Source organism: Abrus precatorius, unplaced genomic scaffold (genome assembly GCF_003935025.1).
Source record: "Abrus precatorius isolate BTA unplaced genomic scaffold, Abrus_2018 Scaffold7, whole genome shotgun sequence".
NCBI lineage: Eukaryota > Viridiplantae > Streptophyta > Magnoliopsida > Fabales > Fabaceae > Abrus > Abrus precatorius.
The window spans coordinates 27,530,157-27,550,663 of NW_020874417.1; the positions used below are offsets into that span (position 1 = coordinate 27,530,157).

General features: G+C 32.9%; 2 protein-coding genes across 6 annotated transcripts; both read left to right on the forward strand.

Annotated features, from left to right (window-relative positions):
• The first annotated feature begins 324 nt into the window (after positions 1-324).
• Positions 325-5,853, forward strand: LOC113871156 (ureidoglycolate hydrolase). Its single transcript, XM_027508012.1, has 12 exons — positions 325-534; positions 667-752; positions 1,240-1,314; positions 1,547-1,675; positions 2,359-2,445; positions 2,619-2,821; positions 2,901-3,003; positions 3,297-3,388; positions 3,459-3,521; positions 3,737-3,977; positions 4,765-4,805; positions 5,460-5,853. Exons 1-12 carry the CDS (start codon positions 346-348, stop codon positions 5,555-5,557), a joined length of 1,407 nt encoding a protein of 468 aa, XP_027363813.1. The 5' UTR covers positions 325-345; the 3' UTR covers positions 5,558-5,853.
• Positions 5,854-9,186: 3,333 nt separating this feature from the next.
• On the forward strand, positions 9,187-13,421 carry LOC113872159 (protein WVD2-like 3). Of its 5 annotated transcripts, XM_027509476.1 has the most exons (8): positions 9,195-9,261; positions 10,314-10,460; positions 11,053-11,623; positions 11,961-12,049; positions 12,174-12,267; positions 12,356-12,427; positions 12,555-12,665; positions 12,886-13,421. In XM_027509476.1, the coding sequence occupies exons 3-8, from the start codon at positions 11,057-11,059 to the stop codon at positions 13,156-13,158; spliced, it is 1,206 nt and encodes a 401-aa protein (XP_027365277.1). In that variant the 5' UTR covers positions 9,195-9,261; positions 10,314-10,460; positions 11,053-11,056; the 3' UTR covers positions 13,159-13,421. The 5 variants fall into 5 exon arrangements, with proteins under 5 accessions (XP_027365276.1, XP_027365278.1, XP_027365279.1 ...); XM_027509475.1 differs by lacking the exon at positions 10,314-10,460 and having other exon boundaries at positions 9,187-9,261; XM_027509477.1 differs by lacking the exon at positions 10,314-10,460 and having other exon boundaries at positions 9,187-9,261; positions 12,555-12,650; positions 12,886-13,416.
• Positions 13,422-20,507: the final 7,086 nt, after the last annotated feature.

Consider the following 20,507-nt stretch of genomic DNA (forward strand, 5'->3'; position numbering starts at 1 on the left):
TCTTAGCGTTTGGAGCTACTTATAGCTGATTCTTAATCTAAATTACTAACTTTTATTCAGCAATAAAGTTATATATATATATATATATATATATATATATATATATTGTTCATCAATCTATTTTCAAATTTAATTAACTTCCAAAATTCAAAGTTGATAGGTTTTGTTTGGTGGGTAATAAAATAATATTGTTTTGTCTCTTGCAAGAACTTTTTTTCATGGAATGCATTATAGTACTAGTAAAGTGATGGTTGCACGTGAAGGAACAAAACACGTGCAAAGGAATCTATAATTGCTGGTGATGAGTGGCGAGTGGCTGATGATGGGAACAACACTACCTCAAAAATGGTTCCCTCTGTAGTGCTACTCTTTTTCAGCATCTCCTTCTCTGCAGTTTCAGCTCATCAACATGAACACGATGACCCTTCTTCCATCACAGCCACCATGGAACAATTCTCTGGTTACACAATCCACGAGCCTCACTCTTTCCAAGCCGCTTCACTCTCCGTTGATGCTCAGGGTCTGCAGAACCAGGTGCTCAATTATTGTCACTGTTATTCCATCATGTCACGGAAATTCTGTGACTGGGTTATGGCGTGTTTTTTGTTTTTGGGTTGCGATGATTGTTTCCTGACACTTTTAAGTACCGTACATTCTTGCTCTTAGATTGACGAGCTCGCAGCATTTTCTGACTCACCTGCTCCGTCGGTAACCAGGGTCTTGTATACTCAGAAGGATGTTTTAGCTCGCAGGTATGTATATGTATGTGTGAATAAAGTTTATATATTTGTGAATTTTATTATGATGACAAGGATGAAAAGAAGACTGAGCAGGAAACTGTGCTCAATGCTCATGTCAAATTGTCAAGCCCACAACTTCTCACATCATATGCCATATGATGCTGTCTTTTCTGGCACTTACTATTTATATAGCAAAATATCATAAAATGGATGCATGTGCATGTACGGATCGATCAATTGGTAAATGAAAGCAAATGCTGTGTGGATAGCCCTTTAAGAAACTAAAGAGGCCATTAGTGTGTAGAGCTGTAAGACTTGTGGTTTTGTGCAAAAGACTAGTGTTCATGTAACAATGCATAGATGCAAAAGTGAACTTATGGTGCATAGCATCACCTGTAAATAAACTATTCAATCTGCTACAAATGTGTGCTTGACCTTATTACTATTTGAATGCAAGATGTCTGCCTTTATAGACTTCACTCTTGTCTTCTATCTGTAGGTATGTGAAAAACCTGATGGAACTTTCTGGTCTGTCAGTGAGAGAGGATGCCGTTGGTAACATATTTGGTCGTTGGTGAGTGTCTGTTTGTTCCTCACAAGCTTTCCCAACAAAAGATTATCCACAAATTTCTGACTCAATATTTACATTTTATAATTGCCACTCCCTGATATATAAATTCCTGTCAATTTGTCATTGACTGGGTCTTCAAGCTCATATTAACATCAGAATCTTCCTTATCTTAGTTAAAGTGTGCCTGTAATTTACTAACTACACTTACCGCATTATCTTTGCTTGCTTGATGAAGGGATGGAAAAGAACCCGGGCTTGGTGCAGTTGCAACAGGTTCGCACATTGATGCTATACCGTACTCTGGAAAGTATGATGGAGTTGTCGGTGTTTTAGGTGCCATTGAAGCCATCAATGTCCTGAAAAGGTTTTTGACTTTTCTTATTATTGCTGATGTTGGACTTAATTGAATATTCAGAAGACAAAAATTTTAATTGTTATCTATCTTCTGATAATCAGAGAGCAAGCTTGGAAGTTCAGCACCTTGTACTCTTAATGTATTTCCAATGTTTGGCATTTGTTTCTGCACAAGTTATTTCAAATAAAGAACTTGGGATATAAATATAGCAGTTTAGCCCAGTGAAAATGAAGATATTTATGTCTCTTGTTACATTACTTTTGAACATTAAGGCCTCAGAGATAGTGAATCAAGACAAAGCTAGCTTATATTTCTATTCAATAAGTTATTGTAAAATATACCTCTAGTGCAAGAATTTGTCAAGTTTGATGACTTGAAGTTTGACTAAAGCAGTATCAACAGACTGTTGTGTTGTTGATGGCTTGATGTTTAACAAACATATTATAGGTCTAAACCATTTTAGGAACAACGCAATAAGGTATGCAGTCAGAATACTCTGGAAAATAACGTGGTATCAATGTATACAATTATATAGAAATGAGAAGTTCCAAATTTCCAATGGTAATTAATTCTTGTGTGTGTAGATAGATAGGTCTAAATTCCCAAAGATGTGATTTACAGTGTCCAGTCACAGTCACTATCAACTTCTGTAAGGAGTAGTAATTTTTTGTTATTGATTAACACCTTCACAGGTCTGGTTTTAAGCCTAAAAGACCTTTGGAAGTCATCTCTTTCACATCAGAAGAACCGACACGCTTTGGGATAAGTTGCTTGGGAAGGTCAGAAACTGAAGTTATACTGTCTCAGAATAGGACTCCTACTTGTGGCTATGTTTGTCAATAAATCAATAATTCATTTTTATCCTCTAAACTTGTGGTATTATACAATTTCTGATCAACTAAGTTGGATCCTGTATTCTACTTTAAGTTTCATCATTTGTTACTTTGTGCAGCCGCTTATTGGCCGGGAGTGAGAATCTTGCAAATGCTTTAAAGACAACCACTGACAGTCAAAACGTATCCTTCTTAGATGCTGCAAAATCTGCTGGTTATGCAAAAGATGAAAATGATTTATCCAGTGTATTTTCAAAGAAAGGAACATATTCTGCTTTTGTAGAACTGCATATAGAACAAGGACCTATTCTGGAAGATGAAGGTACACATCTTTGGGGGCTAACATAATATTTGCATAGCCATAACTTCAATGATCAGATGTAATATGTTTCATGATGCAGGTATATCCATAGGCATAGTTACTGCCATTGCAGCTCCAGCAAGCCTAAGGGTTGAATTTGAAGGCAACGGTGGCCATGCGGGCGCCGTCCTTATGCCTAACAGGTGGCTGCCATCTTAAAACAGGCATTCTTTTCTTTTGTTGTATTGCATCCTTATCCTTTGCTGTTGTGGTAGTACCTTGAACTGTTAACACCTCTTTCTACAGTTTTCAGATCTTTGTTCTTTTCTTTTTTTTTTAATGTTATTCAAGATATTTCATGACTTTGAGTGAAAGAATAGTAGCATATTATTTTTTAATTCCGTTATATTTTCTAGTTTACTTGTTGAAATTGAAATTTCTTAATAAACTTTAATGCTGTAAATACAATTTATAAATGATAAATCATTTGGAGCAGAAATGATGCTGGTCTAGCAGCCTCTGAATTAGCCCTGGCTGTTGAGAAACACGTGTTGGAATCTGGATCAATTGATACTGTTGGGACTGTCGGTAAGTTATTATTGAAGTACTTCAATCAATCTATAACTTTCATTTAAACAAACCCCTTTTGTTTTACAAGGTATCCTGGAACTGCATCCTGGAGCAATCAACAGCATCCCTAGCAAATCTCACATGGAAATTGGTATGTATTTACGAGACAACTTCAGTTTCACTTGGCATCCTTCAATTACAATGTTTGATTTAAAGTGGTTTTACCATGCAGTTGTTTCTTTATGTTCATTACAGATAATTGTTTAATTTGTTCCCTCTCTACCTGTGGATAATTCCGGTTACTAGTATTATATATTTGTTTGTACTTCATATAAATATTTATATTGTAATTATTCGTGTTGTCAGATACAAGAGACATTGATGAGGAAAGAAGAAACCAAGTGGTTGAGAAAATCCACCAATCAGCAATAAAAATAACAAAAACCCGAGGTGTCAAGCTCTCTGAGTTTCATGTCATCAACCAAGATCCACCAGCCCTCTCTGATGGAGCAATCATCAGGGCGGTAGAAGCTACAACAAAAGAACTAAACTTGACGAGCAAGTTGATGATTAGTAGAGCCTATCATGATTCATTGTTTATGGCCAGGTACTGCTGGAGAGAGAGAGGTGACAGATGGTTTTACATAAACAGATATTGGTTCCTTATGAAGTGCCCCCAAAAGATCCATTCTTAAATTTTCAAATGTTTAAATGTGAGGATAGGATCTAGGCAAGAAAAGCATTAATTTAGATAAGGTTCTCTAGTTCTCATGAAGTGGGGATAATGCACTATTGAAATATATTTGACTTCTTTCTATTTATTCAAGGACTAAACCTTGACTGAAAAAAGTGAAAAAAAATAAAAATGGTGAGGAATGGGTGGAAAGTAAAATTAAGGAGGAAGAAAGCTTTTTTTTTAGCATGCTAGTGAATGGGCTGAGTATCTTTTTGCACCCACCAAATTTGGCATTTTCTCACAATTTTGACTTTCACATTAATTGTATATATTTTAATCTTTATAGAATATTGAGATTCTTATTATGTTAGGAGTCTTGTCATGTGGACTTTTTTGGCTGGTCTCTGTACTTGTAGTATTACACTGGTTCTTGACCTTATTATTACGATGAATAGGTGTTTAGTGTTTTCTTTTTTGGACACTTTGCATCATTCCACTATCCTACCTTCAGAAGAATATTCTTGACAGCCTCCTCTCTCTCGTTTCATCCTTTTCCACCATACCCTTTAATTTTAATGCTTCAAAACATTCTGACAAGCTAAAAAGACCTTCATTGTCAAAGTTTAATCTAATGATATTGTTGTTACAAGAAACCATACAGTGGTTTGCTCTCAGGTGAATTGAATATATGCTGCTCATGTACATTATATAATTGCAGGTTGTCTCCAATGGGCATGATTTTCATTCCATGTTACAAAGGTATTAATTTTTTTTTTTTTGGTGCTATGTGTTTTAACCTGATACCACTTTCAGAATCATTTGTGCAATAAAAACCCCGAAGAAAGGGAACAAAATGCAGATTTTGTGCATTTTATAATAAATTTAAACTTTAATTAAAGCATCAACAGTGATTGAAAAGTAGAGCGCTAATCTTATGTAAGTAGCCATCCAATTAATGAACTTAGAATTAAGAAACATTGCATAATTCTTTTTTGGTGTTGAAGTAGACATGGAAAAATTACTCATTCTATCCCTCCTCAATGTTGAGAGGGGGTGGGGGACTCAATTTGACTGAGTTCAGGGTTGGATTTTCCCAACATGTAAAATGAAGGGCAGGGGTGGATTTGAAGATACAGATATGAAGCTTGAACTCTAACCTGATCCTGTCCCAATAATACTTAAACTATTAAACTAAAAGTTAAATCATAAAGTTGAGTCTATAGGGGTTTGGGGACAGCAAGGACGGAAAGCCTCCATTGCATCACCTTGTTGCTATATATTCACATGCAAGTGGACGTGGCTTCCAGTTTCCAGTTTGATGAAGTTGAATAATAATAAGCAAAAATATGTATTTTTTCCTTACAGCTTTATAGAGAAATGGTTTTATCCATATTCTTGCTCTTGCTTTTGCAGGGTACAGCCACAAGCCTGAAGAGTTTGCCACCATTCAGGACATGTCAAATGGTGTAAAAGTATTGGCACTCTCGCTAGCCAAATTGTCCAGTCAGTAACATCTTCTGTAGTGAGTTTGTGTGGACTAAAGTTGTAGAACAAGGACATGTAATTTCCTTCTGTTCAGCTTAATGATTATATAAGTTTAAATTTTAGATATACCTCCTTTTGTCTGTCAAAGTGAGAGGTGGACCTTGAACCATCCGATATGAAAAATGGGTCTATAAGGAACACTTTTTAGAGGAGTAACATGATTACTGCCTATGGAAGGACTCACAGCAGTGAATTTTACTTCACCAGACTGCACAAAAGACAAAGGAACTACTGAAATTATAGAATCCAGTTGCATATACCCCAACCAAAAGAGCATTTTAATATCTTACTTGTTGGACCACTTTGCGTTCTGAGAAAAGACATCTTACTTTTCTCAATTATCCACACATTGCGTTTCAAAATCCCACCTATGATTACAATAGCTGAAATAATAAATAAAAGTGATTAGAAAATGAGAAAAAATGCAAATATTTTAGTTGGGTAGTTGGAGTAGCCTTTTTATGGATCCTTAGAGTGGGGGAATGAAGTTGAGGGTTTTGCAAGTGCTTGTCCTAGAAGAAGGAAGGAATTGAATCTAGGATGCAGATTAAAGTTAGCGTGCTTAGGGTGCAGTTTTGCTCTTGGCCATCTCTATGCTTAAGCTGTGGAGAGATTCAAGAAAATACACCAGCTGAGTTGTAACTCTCAAACCACTGACTTTTACAATGGACAAAACATAAGTATAATTTTTTAGCTATTTTTGAAGTTATTTTTCATTTTAAATTAATGTTTTCTTAACCCGTGATAACATTAAATACGGTTAGATGAAATTTTAATTTTGATTGAAAAACATCAAAAGCACTTCAAGAATAACAATCAAGTTTTGTTCTTTTTTTTTTTTTTTAATACAACTTATTTGACTTTATAAACAATTGCTTTCAATGTAGGCTATATATTATTTAAGGTTATTAAGCATATTTGTTCAGAACTTATTACTGTTTATGTATTATAATGACTTGTCAAAATAAAAATATGGTAAAGCCGTTTGAACTCTCAAATAACCTCTTAGATACTTGTGCTGAAATATATATTTACTCATTTTATTTCAATATGTTTAAATTGGTTGCAAGACAAAAATGAATTGCAATTTTTTGCGGACATCATTTTCTTTTTTAATAATGTAAATTTTTAATATTCAAAGAAATTAATGCACTCATTTCCTGGGAAAGCTTTGCTATGCCCTCAACGAAAATGCAATGCTAACCACAGAATTGACTGGCCAGAACATGATAGACACTTCTTGTCATGCCCTCTATACTTTTCAATAAGCATGCACTTCCTAGGAAAGCTTTGCTCCTTTTAATGCATTCATTTAGGGTGTGATTGGTTTTGTCTGGACTCTGTTTCACGAATGTAAAAAAATATCATTGCCACCTAACATCTTTTGTATTTCTGGTATCGTTTATTAAACTAAGAAACAGACAGGTCCTGAAGTTCGGAATGTTTGGGAAAAAAAGTCTATATGGGTGAAATTCAAAGTTCGTGTTTGTTATATACATTAGACATTAAATAAGATGTAAATGATTTATGACTGGAGACAAAATTCAAAAACTCTACTAAAAGTAAAGCTCAAATATAAAGAGTAACGCCTTTAAGTTGAAAATTCAGACCTAAGCTAGAGAGTATTGCATGGTTAATATGGACGTGGACTGGGCTTTGAATGAATTATTTATGATATAATAAATTAGAAGAGGGTGTTGGGCATTTATCGAGGGGTTAAGGAGGAACAGTCAAGGATAGGGTCTAAGCAATGGTTTAGATGGGATGTCTTTTCTCTAATTGCTTTTCTGCAAAGACATTAGCATCATGATTTGGTTATCCTCACTGGTCACCATGAATGAGTCTTAAGATATGCTAATTATTGTAAAGCTGTCAATATAAGAAAGGTTTGGGCCTTTAATTAGTATATTGAGATATGCAAGCGTACTTAGCTGGACTGAGAGAGACACTTTTGCTTACTGAGATACAATTGAAATAAGTATGTGTGAATATACAACTAAAACAGACAAAATCAATTAGTATTTTCTCCATGTTGAATGAGATTATAACAACTCCTAATTATCTAATTACATTTTAAATTTGATTTATAAATTTTTTTATACACTATCTTTCAATAATATGTAGTAGTAAATTAATGTCAAAACAATGTTAATAGTGATATTTGAGTAAGTTACTTAATTTACCTTAACATATTGAGAGATATATATATTTTTAATTTTATATAAATTCAGTAACTTTTCTCTAATAATATAATTTTAGAAAATTTTAACCTTTTGGTCTTATCTATTGTAATGAATTACCAGTGACATATAACTTAAGTATCTAAAAGAAACCTTTATAATTAAGCATTTCCTTATGTTTTGTCCTACCTGTCATATTTTATTTCATTTGTGTCTATAGAACCTCTGTTTTTCTATCATTTATTTTTTTGGTCAGTCAGTTTTTCTATAATTTGAGCTCTATTATTTAATTTGTGTGGGGCCCGTTTGTTGTAATGAGATATGGTTTCTTAAATAAGAAATAATAACGTAATAAAAGTGACTACATAAAACACACTACTTAACAAAAAATGCTAAACAAGAACTAGAAATAAAATGCTCTTAAATAAAAATAAATAAATTTAAATTTTTTACATTATTTTTAACAAGAACATGTTAGTTTTTTCACTCGTCAATGACTTGTTCAAGAGATTTTTGTTTTCATGCAGTTTATTTTATTGGATGAATACTTTAAAAAATTGAAAAAAAAGTGCCATTACTTTGTTTTGTTCTTTGACTTGGTATTTTCACAAATGTAAATAAAAGGCTAATATTCGGGTGAGGTGATAATTAAATAAAACTCTTGATAGTTAGAATGGAAGTTTTTATTACTCATGACACCACTCTTTAATAGAATATATACTCATTTAATACTTAATAGAAACTATGTGGAAAGTATTAAAAGGAATTAGATCCTTTGTCACTCCTATCCATGTTGTTTATATGGAATTTAACCAACTGAAAAAGAAAATACTTAAAGTCGATAATAACGTTTTTATTTAGGAGGAACAACAAGATATTCAAATCTGTATTGATTATTGAAGAATTTTTTATATACACCTATTAAACGTGTGTTTGGACTTTCCAAATTTACTATTGTTTGATTTATGCTCTATACTTCTCATCTTGATTCTACCAATAAGTCTTAACTCTAAACTCAATCAGTTACATTTGAAAAGGATTGATTCCTAAGTTAGATGACTAATGATTCTGAAAAAAGATTTTGCACAAGTATTTTGTTACAACCAGTAATAAAAAGAAAAGACAAGCCAAAACATGCAATCATGTATCAAGACAGTAATATCCAATTGTAAAGACAAAAACAGAAGGGCCAATTATAAAGAAAAGGAAAAGGGAAAAAGAGGGTATTTGGCAGAATAATTTAATTTTATTTAAAGGATTTGTCTTATATTTGTATCAAGTGGCTTAAGAAAAGGATTATTTGTAATTCTTTATTATAGCAAAAGAATTATTTGCAATTTAACACCGTTAAGAAACGGCGTGTGACCGACGAGGCACATATAAAACGCGCTACAACACAACAAAGTACAGAACAAAACTCCAAACACAAACTCAAAACTCAAACACAACTCACACAGTTCCATTATTTGTTTCCAGATCCAACTCAAAATGTGAGTCATTCTCCCACTCTCCCTTTCCATTTCTATGATCAAAATGCACATTCTTTCTTTCTGAGATCCCTTAAAATCGTTGCTTCTGTGTCTGTGCTTTTTTTTTTAATTGCTAAAATTACTGACGCGTTCAATTATTGCTTTTATTTTTTTTTATTTTTTTTTATTTTCTGGGTCATTGACCCTTTTGGTTGATTTTTGCAATGGGGTTTTGTTTTGGTTTATGGGAAATCTGTTTGCATGTTGAAATTTGAAATCCATTTTTGTTCTTGTTTTTCTATTGGAAAGTGTTAATGTTTCAAAGGTTTTTTCCTTTTGGGTTCCTGGGAAGCATTTTTCACTTATAGCTTTTGCGTGGTTGGATCCAGTTTTGGAACAACAGTGTATCCGTTCGGATTTGCACCTTGAAATTTTTGTTTAAACTTAAAATATAGAGTAAAGAGGTTAGAAGCTCTTCACTGTGTGCGATTTATGTTTTAGATTGAATTTGTCGGTAACCAACCATATGTATTTTCTTCATTGATTTTGAAGGTTGAGAAAATTAGATGTGTTTGTATTTGTTCAAACCACATAACATGTTTTCCTTGAGATGATCTACTTGGCTATACTTTTAAAAAATGTGAATTTCCCTGCGATGCAGAGCTCTACCCATTCTCCTTCTTAACAACCATCTTTTTTCTCTGATATATGATGTCTTGTTTTGGATATAGTTGAGTTGTTGATTTTGAATTATTAGTCTAACGATTGATTGGAGACACCTGCCAATCAATTTGAATGCTTTCCTTTTGCATCTTTTAGTTTTTCTTTCGAGTGCTTTTAGGCCTTGAATTAGGTAGACAACTGATTCTATTCCTTATGATTTATGTTCAATAATTCACACATGATTCCTTACAAAATTTGTCATTCTTATTACTTTAGTTTTTTTAATAATCTTTTGCCTCTTGGTTTCACTTTTTGTTTGAACACGATTATTATGATTTCTAGAGAATATTCTTATGTTGCCTCGAGTTTATTCAATTTGTAAGTACATTTAGGCATGCTTGTTGTAACAGTGTTTATATATGTGTGTCTCAGAATATAGCTAGGGCTTAGGAGAAGATAGCACACACAATCAGTGAAGTTTGCAAAGTTAAAATGGAAGTTTTCTGGCAGAAAACAATAGTTTCAACAATAGTAGCACCTAGATAAATCTCAAAACAGTAGGTACAAAGAAATGGATAATAATAGATTATAGATTTCATGGTAGAACTTTTAGAACATCATTTTCTTACAACTTTTTTATTCTGCATTTTTCTTCTTTTTTTTCACAACTGTAATACCTTTGATGTAAATAAAGTTCTTATTTTAGTGGTTCAATGAAGGAAGCTTTTATATATAATACAGCCAATTGTAATTTTATTCAGTACTATTTTGTTGAATCATTTTAGTAAAATTTCTAATAACAAGTAGTTATTAATCAAATTATATCTTTATATCCTTTCGGAAGCATTCTATAATATCTATTTCAACCTTAAAAATTCAACTGTAGACAATTGAGTAATTTGTTTAGAGAGATTCTTTGTATCAGGCTAAGTGCAGATTTTTTTTGGGGTTATATTTTCTTATCTTTCTATCCAAAAATATGTAAATCCAAACCTCACCCATTCAATCATTTATGTATTTATTTGTGAAAGCTTGTACAATTTTTATCTTATGTTTTTGTCAATCTGTACAGAACTGTATAACAAACTATGCTGATGATTTGTGGCATTTCAATCAAATCAATTTAGTTCTGACATTTCTTTGCTATAGTGCAATGGGAATAGAAGATACGGATATTTGTATCATCAAGGAGCCAGATCGTGTTGTAGTTTATTCCGATGGTATTTCCCATGATTTAGGTCATGAAACTGGAAGTGATCATCACAATATTACAGAGTCTTATGAGCAAATCAATGAAACTACTGAACATCATAGTTCAGAGGAGAGCACAAAGGAATATGAGGTGAAGGAATGTACAACAGAAATATCTGTTAAGGCCTCTGATATCTCTAACATTAAGAAAAGTGAGGAGAAGTTAACCTCAGATTTCGAGGGTGTCCTCAGTGAGAAAAGTTTAAAATCCCACAAAATAAGGGGTAATCACAAGCAGCGAGATACTGTGAAGCATGGATCAAGACCTGCTGTTGGAAATCTCCATAGCAGGGGCACAGGTAGTGTCCAAATCAAGCCCACAGTTCCACAGCCATTTTCCCTTGCAACTGAGAAGCGTGCTTCTGTTGGAACACGTCCTGCTTTTGAAGAAGATAGCAAGGGCAATAACGAGAGAAAATTTTTAAATAAAAAAAACGTGCTATCTCCCAATATGGTTAAACAGAATCAGGTAATATGCTGATGTTGAATTTTGTTATATTTGTGGAAGGTTGAAAGAAAACCATTTATTAGTCTTCCAAAAGTATATTGTCAGGGAAGAAAAGCTTTGAAGTTTTAGATATCCCAAGTTCCAAACAAGATAGCCCAAACTTTTGATGCCTACCCCATTAAGAGGTTATGCAGATTGCTAACATAACCATCTTATAACTGCTACAAAATTGCAATTTAATGAAATTAAATTTGACTTGTCTAATTCATTGCTAAACATTTTGTGGATAATTTTGTCTTATTACTATTTATTCGCAGTTAGTCTTGAAGCTTTTGTTTTGTCTGCTTGCACCTTGCAGTTGAAAGCTCCTTTGGTTTCAAGAAAGCCATTGCAACCTGATAACAAGAAGCATCCTGATGAGGACGATTCTTGTTCAGTTGTTTCTATGTATCCTCTTAAGTGTTTCAGTTGAAGAGTCAAATTATCAACTTATGTTTTTCTTACTTTTGGAAGTGATTCATCTACTTCCTTTTAGAATTTGAAATTGATATTATTCCTTGACCATTTAAAGAACTGAAACTTCTCTTCAGTCAATCAAGTCCAGGGCAACTGTTGCTTCTGCTCCTGTGTTCCGGTCCACTGAACGTGCAGAAAAAAGGAAGGAGGTAATGACCTGTTTATTAGTTAGTTTTGTTTGAATATGTTTTTCACTTTTTCTACCTCAAATTGATTGGCGCATGGGCCCTTCGATAGTTCTATTCAAAATTAGAGGAAAAGCACCAAGCAATGGAAGCTGAGAAGAGTCAAAGTGAAGCAAGGACCAAGGTACACACCACTTTTTCAAGTATTTTCAAAACCAGGAACACATTGCCACGGTTACTTTTTTCTTCCTTGTAAGCTCATAAATTAGTTTTCTCATTTCAATTCCATTATCAACTTCTAAACATTTAAGGAAGAGATGGAGGAAGCTATCAAGCAGCTAAGAAAGAGTTTAACGTTTAAAGCAAACCCTATGCCAAGCTTTTACCATGAGGGGCCTCCACCTAAGGTTGAATTGAAGAAGGTTTGTACTGTTCTTATACTTTTATAATATCATGTATGAGGATCAGTTATATCATCCAAAAATAATGTAGAGTTCATGTTAAGATCTCAAAGCAAATTTTATCAACGGTAACTGAAGAACAACACATTATAATTATAAAAGATCTAGTTATACATGTAACATGTAGACATATTCTTCAACTTCTGTGCATGACAAAAGTTGAGTATCGTGTTTGGGCCAGCTACCACCAACGCGTGCAAAATCTCCAAAACTGGGCCGGCGAAAGAGCAACATTGGTGGTGTTAATTTATCTGACGGGCACAAGGAGAAAGGAGCTTCTACTCAGAGAAAGCATCAGACACTGAAGACCAACAACTATGATAGGAGTGATGTGAACGATGACAATGCCTTATGTGACCTGGAAAGCAAGACCAACCAAATTGAAGAAATTAATGTGAATAAACTAACTGGACAAGAGGACATTGAGATTTCCAGCCAGTCAAGCTTTCAGTGAGACTAGTTTCTCATTTTTTCTAATTTATATGTATCTTGGGACCGGGGTCTTGTTTCTCGCAACAAGCATGTTGTTCACTTTGTTTCCTTTAACTTACAAGCACTTGCTGCTGTGTGCATTGTGTAAGTAGTGAAAATGTTTATTTGTAATTTATTTAAACTTATTTGTAAAAGGAAATCTTGTTGCTCATAAGAGCTATTTAAGCATTTGTTTGTCTGCCTGAAGTCCGGGATCAGACGGTTTGAAGTCATCATCAAATAACGCTGTTCGATTAACAGAGTAATCATGCTTCATTCTTGCAATCTTTTGGCTACTTTTTCTCTTATTAACAATGCTATGTGGGGTTTTAATAGTAGGGTAGGAAAAGAAAAGATAGTGCCATAGCTATGATTGTAACCTCCAATTTTGTGGGATTCTATAAACACTATTGGCAACATGATGGAACCTTGTTTATGTTAAAATAATAGTGTCACTGAAGAAGTTTGAGTAAGAATAGACAAGTTAACATACAAGTGAAAATTACCTATAATGTAATATATGTTTAGTCTTTTTTGTATTTTCCAAGAGTTCAAAATTAGGGTTAGATGGTCATTTCCTTTCAGTGGCAAAAGTGACATTTGCTTACCGAGCCCATAATGCAACAGGAAGAATGTATAGCTAGGCTGAAGGAACCTAATGCTTGCTGCATTTGGGTGGGGCATCAATGCTAGTCGTTCGGGTAGAAAACACAAACAATTAAATGTCTATTGTTTTGATGGTTTTGTTTTTACACGGCAAAAGAGAGACCCTTTTGAACGAAACATATCCCATTTCTAAAAGCAATACTGCTGGTCAAAAGGGATGCTGCTTCCATAATTAGGTAGTTTAGTTTGTGGAAGGCTAGAAGCGTATGGTAAATGATGCTAACCCTTGTTTCATTCGGAATTTCTGTTCAAGAAAATAGCCTTAGAGCTGAAGAACTCACGAACTAAAAGTAAGTTATGCTTTTATAGTTGTATATTTAGTACTAGGAAAATCTAGTGACTATTATCGAAATGGACTACAAGTTACAACTTCATAGTTTAGTGGCATGAAATAATGATTCTATAAGGAATAGGATCATTCCATCGTTTGGGAGGTCCATCATTTGGGAGGTCATTTCAATTACTATATTTTATTTTTAAAAACAGAAAACTGTTCAGTGTTTTTTTCATATACTACTAGCATCTAATTTTATAATTTATTATTATTATTATTATTATTATTATTATTATTATTTAATCTTATCCTTTAATATTTTAATAGAAATCCTCCTTTAAATTCACATAATTAAAAAAAATCAATCTAAATTCCCATTACTATCCCTTTCCAAGTTACTACTGTATCCACCTGCACAGTACCAACTCGTTCCGTTAAGATCTTAATTTTTATAAAAATATGATACTATTTTTGAGTTATTTTTTCTTTTTTTTTTTTATCATTATGCTTTATTTTAATTATTACACTATTTATATAATTTATTTTATCTTTTTAATAAAAACAGGTGATCTTTAAAGAATAAATTATAAGAGTTAAATATTAACAAAAAAAAAACAAACATAAAACTACATATAAGTATTGGGGGGTTCCTTTTAATCTAAATTCCATATATGTATTAAGATAGTGTTGCATTGTATCCGGAGTGGATAGAGAATTAGATCCTTCTGACTTGGTCTCCACTCTAGAGCGATGAGTCCACATGATCTCATGATCTCGGGTATCTACAAGAAAGGGATGGGTGAGAGTGAAAGGAGTAAAAGAATGAGCCTTCTTTCACAATATAAGAGGATTTAGCATTGTATTTAATGGAGGGTAGCTGAAAAACACAAGGTTTATTTCCTATGTTATGAGTTGTGAAAGAGAATAACCAATTTCTTGGTGTTGAAATTTGAGGGGCCTTTGTCCTTCTCAACTTCCATCGACATGTTACTATCGTCCTTTCATTATTACTTTTTGCATGTGAAGTAATTTCCTTCTAGTATCTTCCCCCGCATCATCTGTTATTCTACTTGTTTCCTTGTGCCTGGCTTTATCGTTTGTTATTCTCCACTTAAGTGTTATATTTCCCACATAGTCCCACACTTTGAAGAGGACAAATCATCATCAAGTCTTCAATAATATGAATGTGCATGTTGCAATGATTTTAGTGTTTATTTTATTTTATTGTCATGCTAGTGATTGGTTGTATCATTACATTCCCTTAGTTCATAACTTACACCCCCCCCCCCCCCCAACTGTTTCGTTCCTTTTTCATTCCTTGGACCAGTTTTTGGGTAGTGCAAGTGTGACATATTATAATTCAATTCTAGGTGCTGGTTTGAACGTTAATAGTCAACGTAGGGAGCACTCCTACAGTGCTACTTAACTACTAGGTCAACTCTGTTGAGTTACAAGCTCTTCTTCACTCTGAATCATTTTTGGGCTTATGTGAATGCGATACTTTGCGTAGGTGCATGTTGTTACCTTTTTCGCCACATTAGTGCCCCCAGAACACTTACACTTGTTTAGTGCTTGATGGAATTAGATGCTGAAATTATCTCAAGCAATTATAACACCCCCATCTATTATGGCAAGTTATTTGTGTCTATCAAATACAATGCTCATGGTTCAACACTCTGCCCATAACTACCTTAACTTTTTTGCCCCCACTTTTCCGTAATTTTTCAAAAAAATGTTCTATTTTAGTGTCCACTATCAGTTACCACTACCTCCGCTTGAGCTATAAATAGGACGAGCAGGATTTATTTCTATTTAAAGCTTGGATTGACGTCATTTGGAAGAAGCATTCATCAATGAAAGTAACTATTCATCCCTTCATTTACCCTTTTTTCTAAGTGGAAAGCAAAAGAGAACTCCTTTAAACACCCATCTCAATACACAATAATTTCAATTTGTGTTGTATCACTTTTACTACTCACTGCTTAAGTCACTCTGACAGCATCAACTCTATAGTAAGAAACTCCATCCTGTTTCTCTGGATAAATAAATAAATAATAACGCACGAAAAGAAAAAGGTGTAACAATGTACAAAACCACAGTCACCATTAAATACACACTTACATAACTGGCTCCATCAGCACAATTTGTGGAGCACGGTCCCTGCTGTCATAATTTTGCAAAAATGTGCATGTAATTCTACCTAAGTTTGACCAGGAATAGTTTGAGATAATCTAAACTTAGACGGACCTACTGATGTCAAATGTAACAGCTAGAGTTGTGTATATGGTATTAAGTATTAACTATTAAGTCTTCTAGCCAATTAAGAATAAGCTAGCAACGTATGTGATAGGACTTGGCGGTGTTGTTTGGTAAGAGATTGGCAAGGCAGGTAAGACTTAAAGAGAACTTTGCTAGCCCTTTAACAGATGCTAAAAGATTTGTTTACTTTTGCATCACTAATCCACCAAACTTTTATTGATTTGAAACCATTTACCATCAATAAGGAAAATAGACCATATTAACCTATTCTTTCATTTTCCAAGACATAATTAGTACGATTTAGTTTTCAAAAATAACAGTTAAGATCTATGTAACTTCGGCACTAATGTAAACACGGAATGACTAATAACAATGAAAGTGAACAATCATTTAAGGATGTCGAAGACTCCACTTATTTCCCTCTCCCTCACAAAAAGTGGAAAAACAAAAGTAAACAGAAAACAAAAGAAAACAAAAACAGAAACAAAAGGAAAGGAGGAAAAATCTCTTCCCCAAGGGAGGATAAAATTTTTACATGGATCATCGGAACCAAAAAACAAGGTGAAATATTCTTAAATACATACTTAAAATCTGTGTGAAAAGCTTGACAAGATGGGGGAGCCATAGCAAGTGGGACACACCGTTTTCTGACCCACACATTCCTCATCTTCACGTATATAAGGGCCCATGAAAAACAATGCATGGCCAAATCAAAATCAAACAGTCCTCTCTGCCTCTCTCTCAAATCAACTCTTTCTCTCCCACTTTTTTTTTTTTTCCACACAGACATATGAAGGAGTTGAGGGGAATGGTGTCTGGTTCGAGACCATTCTTCTGAAGCAAAGAGCATCACCCTTGAAAATGAGAATGATCTCGGACCAGGCTTCATTCCCCCTAACTCAAAGTATCTTCCATGATCTTTCTCTTCCTACTAACAAGTTAATTCGTTCTTTTTGTCATGATCTTGCTTCTAACAATTTACTTCATTCTTTTAGTCTCCGAGAGAATTCAATGGCCAAGTAACGTGTAAGTTCCAAGTTCTTGTCTCTCAATCTTTTCTTGAAAGTTTGTGTTACTTTCTTGAAATTTTCAGCCAAAAAACACAGAAACTCTGATGAAAATGTTGAATCTTAGTTTTGGACAATATTATTACATAATCTGCTGGAAAACTCAAAGATGACTCGGTTGAGTTGGTTTTTCATTTTCTCTTTAAAATATATTTGTCCAGCACATTACATACTTGCTTTGGTCAAGCATGAGAATTCTATGTCTCAAATAGTCATCTTAGTCCTTCTGTTTATGTGTTAGTTCCTATATGGTTAACAATATCCAATGTGTTTATTGTTAGGAGCAAAAATGAATATATTCAAAAAGGGTAGAGAATCTGTGTTTTGGTTTTGTTTGGATATATATATACACACAGAAAAAAAAAAAAAAAAACACTGATCATTAAATTTTCTGTGGAATTGGTTTGTGAAACCATGTCCCTCTTTTCTTCTTTTCACCAAATTCGTTGAAAAACAGAGTTGTTGGTGTGAAATTATGACTGAAAAGGGAAAATCGAATTGATATGCAAAAAAGTTGTGGCTTATCTTTTTAAAGTTGAATTTTTGTCGATTGGCTTTGCTTGTGGAGAGTGGCAAAGAATATAAGATTTAGACCTTTCACTTTATTTGTTGGAAGAGTAGGGTAGAACTTCTTTTAGAGTACCAAACACATCAAAGTGAAGCTTTGAATTTTACTCTTCTTTCAAGCTTAAGACTGCCATCATAGCCAATCCATCTTACTCTTAGCCCATTCCTCACTTTTAATGCCATGTGGGTCACAGATTGTGCATGAAAACCCCATAATACCATATGGGTCAGGCTACTATGCATGATTCATGAAAACCCTATAATACCATATGGGTCCGTTCTGAATTGGATCTTATTCTCAGCCCTAATTTCCTATGCTACAATCCTCACCCCATATGTGGTTTACTAATTCTACTCTTTGCTGATACACTCATACTACACAACAATTCAGTTAAAGACATAGCATTAAATTTGCTGAGGTAGTGAAATAAAAATATAAGGTAACATTATTTCTACGCTAAAAAATATTACAACATAGCAACATCTTCACACTTTTCTAGTTTTAGAAAAGAAAAAAAGAAGAAGAAGAAATAAAGATGAATGTGTTAGAGTACGTTTTCTACTTTTATCATTTAAGATACAATGTCTTTAGTTTTTATAAATATGATTAAATTTTGTTTTAATCTTTCAATTTTTAATGAATTTTAATTCCTATAAAATTTTTAAAAATATATCACTGCTTAATGATAACATAACTTGCATTTAAACTTGTCATTTCATATATTGTTAGACTAGTCACAAGCGTACGAGTTAAATGTATTATGTATGCATCACTGATAAATTTTAAACAAGAAGTTTTTTTTAACTAAATTATCCAGTTATTTTTATTTTTATAAAAATAATTAGAGATAGAGATGTAAGTCATAATGGTTTACTATAATTAGTATTTTCTGTCAAAAAATACTTCGTATAACCCTAATGAGTTTTGCACTATAAACGTTTCATTGACTTTGGGCAAGAAACTATCAAAGACATCACGTTACATGGAACCCAGTGGAGCCAAAGCACATAGCAGTTCTTGATCAAATTTTGAAAAGGAGAAAATTAATAAAAATATTTTATATGATGTCGTTAATGATGTTTTAAACACTAGGAATCTTAAATATTTTATAGATGAAAATAAGTAGTATATACGTAGAAGAAAAATAAACTCTAGCTTAGACTTTTCATGGATCATTGGCACTACCCTCTTGCAATGATGAGAGAAATAACAACATTGTGGGATTTTAGATACTACATTGGCACACAAATATAGTGTACTTTGGAACGGGATTCCAGCAGATAGAGGAGTCAAAAGAGAACAGAGACATATTGAGTATGTTATCACAAACGCAAAGATAAAGTTAATCCCTATGCTCGATAAAGCCCATTATATTAGAATCCATTCTCAACTTAGTAATATAAAGCATTCAACAGAACATCTGAAAGAACTTTGAAAAGGTTACTTAAAAAGAGTGAAAGAGATTTTGTTGGTAATCGCTGTCACACAACTTTTGCCTCAGAAGCATACACAACACAGTACCACTAAAATAATACCCTATTTTATAACACTAATATTATTATTGCTTATAAATAGAGTATTTTCAGGGAGAGAGAATTCCATTGAAAAAAAAAAGACTTCATTATTATGAGAAATCGTAACGATGAATACACTGTAAAAAATATTATTCATTTATAGACAAAAGGTGTTAACTATGAGAATTGTCTCCTTTGGCGTAATATTTAGCTGACAAAATTAACCTATTATATGAATATAATATATTTATTCTAAGTATTATACTAATAAGTTAATTTATTAATATATTAATTTAAATTCTATCTCAATAAAATTGTATATTAGTAATTATACGACACTAATAATAAAAAAATTATAATATACTGACAGTATAGTGGTCGATGAAATATTTCATGAATTATGTCATCATTTAAAATAATTGCAATATATATATATATATAAAAGACTAATTTTAATGATTTAAATAAGGAAAATACATTACTCGGGCAATTAGAGAAGTTTAAAATTGTGCCACATTGTAAGTCAGGACCGGTTATGGGGGCTTAGCAAAACTTGCACAAGGAATCTTTTGATAATGTAAAGTATACACTTTAAAATTTAATTTTCTTGCTTTTAGTTGTGATGCAAAATCAGCTGTTGAATTAGTGTAATATAATATTTTCAATTGCTTTTTTTTAATCAAATCTTCATTTGATTTTTTGGTATATTTTTTATTAATAATAAATCTATAAAGTGTCAAATAAGTATTTAATTAAGGTGTTTATTTAAATATATTGTCTGCATTACTGTATTTATTTATTTTAAATAATTACTTTTTTATTGCAATTTTTTAAGAGTTTTCTGTTTTTTTAATAAACGGGGTAAACCCAACAAAACAAAACCCAGGTACACCATCTAGACCAAAGATATTTTTAAAAAAATTACTATTACTTCTTGATAATATATGTTTTCAAATAAGCAGTAATTGCGCCATGAAAGTGCAG

Excerpts from the sequence above, each read along its gene's own strand:
- LOC113872159 (XM_027509475.1), top strand. The coding sequence starts at position 11,057 with ATGGGAATAGAAGATACGGATATTTGTATCATCAAGGAGCCAGATCGT. Across the intron at positions 11,624-11,960 it reads ATATGGTTAAACAGAATCAG|TTGAAAGCTCCTTTGGTTTC; the intron begins GTAATATGCTGA and ends TGCACCTTGCAG. Across the intron at positions 12,050-12,173 it reads TCTTGTTCAGTTGTTTCTAT|AACTGAAACTTCTCTTCAGT; the intron begins GTATCCTCTTAA and ends GACCATTTAAAG.
- LOC113871156 (XM_027508012.1), top strand. The coding sequence starts at position 346 with ATGGTTCCCTCTGTAGTGCTACTCTTTTTCAGCATCTCCTTCTCTGCA. Across the intron at positions 1,315-1,546 it reads GGTAACATATTTGGTCGTTG|GGATGGAAAAGAACCCGGGC; the intron begins GTGAGTGTCTGT and ends TGCTTGATGAAG. Across the intron at positions 3,978-4,764 it reads GATTCATTGTTTATGGCCAG|GTTGTCTCCAATGGGCATGA; the intron begins GTACTGCTGGAG and ends ATATAATTGCAG.